This window comes from Eleutherodactylus coqui, chromosome 2, assembly GCF_035609145.1.
Source record: "Eleutherodactylus coqui strain aEleCoq1 chromosome 2, aEleCoq1.hap1, whole genome shotgun sequence".
Taxonomy (NCBI): Eukaryota; Metazoa; Chordata; class Amphibia; order Anura; family Eleutherodactylidae; genus Eleutherodactylus; species Eleutherodactylus coqui.
The window spans coordinates 84,795,195-84,800,389 of record NC_089838.1 but is presented as its reverse complement, the minus strand read 5'-3'; the positions used below and the strand labels follow the sequence as shown (position 1 = coordinate 84,800,389).

Here is a 5,195-nt window from a genome sequence, read left to right as displayed (position 1 = left end):
TTCGCTCATCTCTAGTCCCTAGTCAAAAAGAGATTGACTGCTGCTATACCCTTCTCATGTGGGATGTTCGAATATAAGGATGTTACATCTAAAGTACACAACCAGTAATTTTCTTGCCAACTGTTCATTTTTAATGCTTCCAGGAAGTCACTGGTGTCCCTAATATATGCTGGTAAATTTATTACGATTCTTTGTAATTGATGATCTACATATTCTGATAATGCACATGTAATCGAGTTTATTCCTGCGATTATTGGGCGTCCTGGAGGACTTTCTTTATTTTTATGCGTTTTTGGTAGAAAGTAAAAGTATGGGGTCTCCGGTTCTTTGTTACAAATATAATTCCTCTCTTCTTTCGTGAGACATTTTTCCTCTAACGCTTCATCTATCAATTCATATAATTTCTGAGATATTTTCTTCAGAGGATTTTCGTGTAGCCTAGTATAATATTCAGAGTCTCCCAGGATCCTATTGGCTTCTTTCTCATAATAGTCAATGTCCATGATCACCGTCGCTCCTCCCTTATCTGCCCTTTTAATTACAATTTGGTCATTCTTGGCTAGATTGAGAAGTATACTTCTCTGTTTTATATTTTTATACCCAGATACTGGTTCTTTTATATTACACAGTATAGTGAGATCTTTTAATACTTTCTGATAAAAAGTTTCAAAATGTCGTTTGATGGTTAATTTTCTAATGAAACAATTCAGGTCGACGAAAGAATTGTTTCATTAGAAAATTAACCATCAAACGACATTTTGAAATGAAAAATCTTTCGGGGAGTGATAGATTACAAGAGATAACGCAAACTGATGTACCTGACCTTATAACAACTACACTAAAACCAAAAAGTCGTTTTTATCCTTTAGAGAGCAAGGGATGCTATATTGAAACAAAAAATGTTTATCCTCAGAGCAATCAGATTTATTCTACAAAATAATTATTTTACCTATAAAGATCGTTTTTATATTCAAAACAAAGGAACCGCCATGGGCACGAAATTTGCGCCAGCGTATGCAAATTTATTTATGGGAGCCCTGGAGGAAGAGATAAAAGATAAAAATATTATTTTTTACCGTCGTTTTATTGATGATGTATTTTTTATATGGGGAGGAGAAGAATATGAACTAGATAATTTTATAAAAAATCTAAATTCGAGAGAATGGGGACTCGAGTTCACAGGAAATTTTAGTCAAAATAGTATAGTCTTTCTGGACGTTGAAATTTTTATTGACGATAGAAAAGTAATTAACACAAAAAATTATTTCAAACCTACCGACACAAACAGTTATTTAAAGTTTACTAGTTGTCACGCAAAATCATGGAAAAGCAATATTCCATATGGCCAGTTTGTACGTATCCGTCGGAACTGCTCCAAAGTTGAGGACTTCATTACGCAATCAGTAATATTAAAACAACGATTCCATGAAAAACAATATCCAACACAACTTGTTGAATCAGCCTACAAGAAAGCGTTGACAAGAACGACCGAACAAAAAAGAGGAAACCAGGAACGAAAAAAGAAAAGGGAGGAAGAAGAGAATCATATTCTCCAATCAAGATTTATAACCAAGTACAATATACAACATGGAGGAATTCGAAATATTCTGCAGAAGCATTGGAACATTTTAAAAGATGACCCTTTTCTACAAAAAGATCTATCTGAAAGACCAATAGTAACGTTCAGAAGAAATAAAACAATAAAAGACATACTAGCCCCCTCTTGTCCTTTTAAAAAACAAAAAAACAAACAGAATAAAGTCACAAAAGATGCGAATCAATTGCTAAAACCCATCCAAGGTGCATTCAAATGTGGAATTTCTAGATGTAAATGCTGCACACACATCACGCATGGAAAAAAAGAAATACCACTATCAATAACAACTCCCAAAAAAAACACACAAGATTCAATCACTTCTAACATGCAGCTCCAAATTCGTGATATACCTTCTACAATGCCCTTGTGGGCTAAGGTATGTAGGACGCACTATTAATCCTTTGCGAACGCGTATTAACAAACATCGTAACAACATAGTGAATGGTTTCGAAAAACACAGCATTTCAAAACATTTTAAAAAAGAACACAACAAAGATGCCAGAGGTTTAAAAGTTACACCACTTGAGAAGGTCAAACCAGAAATATTTTCCTTGCTTAAAAAACGAGAAATGTATTGGATTTTTCGACTACAAACATTGAATCCAATAGGATTGAATGAAACTCTGGAAAAAAACTTTTAAATAAAAAAAAAAAAAAAGTTTAGTTCTTTTATATTTTACGAATATGTTATATTTTATATCTTTATGGCAAATGCTGAATGCTAGTGTATACTAAAAAAATTCCTTCTCTGATATGTACAAGCTAATAATTGCATTTTTTAACAAAATACGAAAGACCAAACTGATATGAATAATGTTTAATGTATTTTTTAATTGAACAAAATACTGCCCTTTTGGATAGATTTTTGAAAAAAAATTTTTAAAAATTTTTTAAAATAATTTTATGACATAATGTATGAATTCATTCTTATAGATATGGTATCGCCCACAACTTATTGGATAAGGGCTGAGTAAAAATTGATCAGGTGACCCTATTGAGGTACTATGGGTTAACCATGTCTACAATAAGTCTTTTAATATCTCCCTCTGGTAGGATAGTGAGACGCCGATTAGGTTACCAGCGTTGGGTTAATACACCCCCAATATGGCCGATGTTGCTAGGATACACTAGTAACAATAGTACGTCAGAACACCGGTCATGTGATCGGCGCAATGACGTGGGCCCACTAGACACTGCCCCCATCAAGGCCGCTACCGCCAGGTTAATACACCCCCAATGTGGCCGTTGTTGCTAGGATACACTAGTAACAATAGTACGTCAGAACACCGGTCATGTGATCGGCGCAATGACGTGGGCCCACTAGACACTGCCCCCATCAAGGCCGCTACCGTTAGGCGCTTCTGGCGTTGATGCACGTCGCTGCGCCGGTCATTTGACCGTCGTGATGACGCTGGTAAACCTAAAACATGCCCTCAATATGGCCAACACCACCGGGAGACGTGTTTGGTGGTGGGCGTCGGGACGCTGGTCAGGTGACCGGCGTAACGACGTAGGTTCACCACAGCACGCCCCCAATATGGCCGTCACCACCATATCTCATCAGCAGTGGTGTAACGTCAGGGCACCGACCATGTGACCGGCGCCGTGACGTCGGCACATTATGACACGCCTCCATCATGGCTGCCCCCACCAGCGGCATGGATTGTAAGTAATTCATTTCCTATATATATGTGACGATTTTATTGTTGAATTATGGCTTGAGAAAGGTGCCTGTGTGCACTGAAACGCGTTGCCTGTTATCTTAGTGAAGTTTGGAAATAAAGGTGTTATTGCTTCACTTCTATAACGTGTGGTAAACATATATTTGGAGGCTGAAGGAGACATCACTTCAAGGAGGGGGCTCATGGTCATCATACCCCCCTCCTCCCCAGTAAGTGTAACTCCTATATATTCTCTGACAGATTACTATTTGTGGTTACACACTATTCATTGAGCGCAGAAAATTTTGTTTGCTGATAGCTCTTTTGCATTTTATTTCTTTGGGACCACTCTCTTATGAGAGACCCCAATTATTTCTGCAGCTCTCCCCCGGGTATTGGAGGATCAAAATAGTGTTGGTTTCCACTGAATGTCAACCTTGAGGTGCTATCTGGTTCATCTTCTTGTGATCTGTATATGCAAAGACACAGTGCTATGCCATGACTGACTGTCAAGGTCATGTGATATCTCAGTGGAGGTGGCATTACTGCTCTGAACACTAGGGTCAAATAAGAATTTCAGTTAAAACAGTGTTTTTCAAGAGCATATTATAAAGGTTCTCATCTTCCACTGCCTGATACATTTGATCCCTTTTCTACCTATAACATGATGTTAGCGCTTGAGAGTGTTCCCTTTCTGGTTAGATGACCCCCTAATCACTTAATACTATAGTAAGAAGTATTTCCAGTTATAATCCAGTGACATCTGGATTACAGACACCCATAACAGTATTACAGTATATAGCATCACAGAATGTCTCATCCACACAACAGAAGGGATTCATGATGTGTTCTTTATTATTCTGCATGTGCAGCATGTTATATTCACCTCTCTTAAATCTCTTCTTAAATCCTAAAAGTCCTTGATGATATCATGCATTCTTTTATTCAGGTTGCCGCCGTGTACACCTTTCTTCCCCTTCATAAATATCAGGACATTAGGGGACATGCCAATGCAAGTGGAATGGTAATCGCTCTCCTTAGATCTTAAGTCCATCACACCATTATTAGGGACCAGCAGGCTGTCTCTTATCACACAGTAATTTTTTCCAGCTATGGTAATGCCTGTCTGCAAAAAAGACTTCCGATCTTGTCCAATGATAATTCCAACCTCAAGAGGTGAGATAGCAGCCAAACGACCGCCAGGCTTAGAGGCCCACACACGACAGTTGTTAGCATAGTCAACAACTGCCAGGTCTTCCACTTGCTCTTCTTTGAGGAAATTACTTACGAATGTCCTCCACTCTCCCATGTGGTACATTCAAAGTTGGCTAGGACAGCCAATTGACAGCGAGAGTCTATAAAGCCCGGCAGGGAGGTAGAAGTTTCTTTTGGAAGCAAATGTCTTGATCTGATTCTAGAAAATACTCACTAGGTTCCCAAGTACTGCTCATCATCTCTATTGTGAGGTCAGAGAAAAAGAATGTTGTTTTGTGTGACCATGAAAAATAAGGTAGCATTAAGCTCCGAGTGAAGAGATGGTTTCTAAGACTTGTCCAATATAGTTAAACCTCTTTGAGATGACCCCCCAAAATTGCATTGAAAAGTGAACTTTTAAAGGAAGCAGTCCTCTCAAAGAAGATAGCTAGTATCATTACATGTGGTGGAACTGAAAGTCTGTTGCTGAAAATCTGGTCTGGATAAACATGTGGTCTTTTCAAAAACTTGATTTTATGCGAAGGTTTCACTATAATCTCTCTATGAAACTGAAAGGGTGGAGACACAAATAAGATATTAGAGAAAACTTTCTGACAGAGAGGGTGATCAATGAGTGGAACAGGTTACCACAGGAGGTGGGGAGTTCTCCTTCAATAGAAGTGTTCAAACAAAGGTTTGACAGACGACATCTGTCTGGGATGATTTAGTAATTCCTGCACTGA

The 5,195-nt window shown here is 38.2% G+C and overlaps 1 protein-coding gene across 1 annotated transcript; it reads right to left on the bottom strand.

Annotated features, from left to right (window-relative positions):
• Positions 1 to 4,168: 4,168 nt before the first annotated feature.
• On the bottom strand, positions 4,169 to 4,567 carry PFN3 (profilin 3). Its single transcript, XM_066589268.1, has one exon. It carries the CDS (start codon positions 4,565 to 4,567, stop codon positions 4,169 to 4,171), a length of 399 nt encoding a protein of 132 aa, XP_066445365.1.
• Positions 4,568 to 5,195: the final 628 nt, after the last annotated feature.

Coding starts and splice junctions, on each gene's coding strand:
- PFN3 (XM_066589268.1), bottom strand. CDS start 4,567: ATGGGAGAGTGGAGGACATTCGTAAGTAATTTCCTCAAAGAAGAGCAA.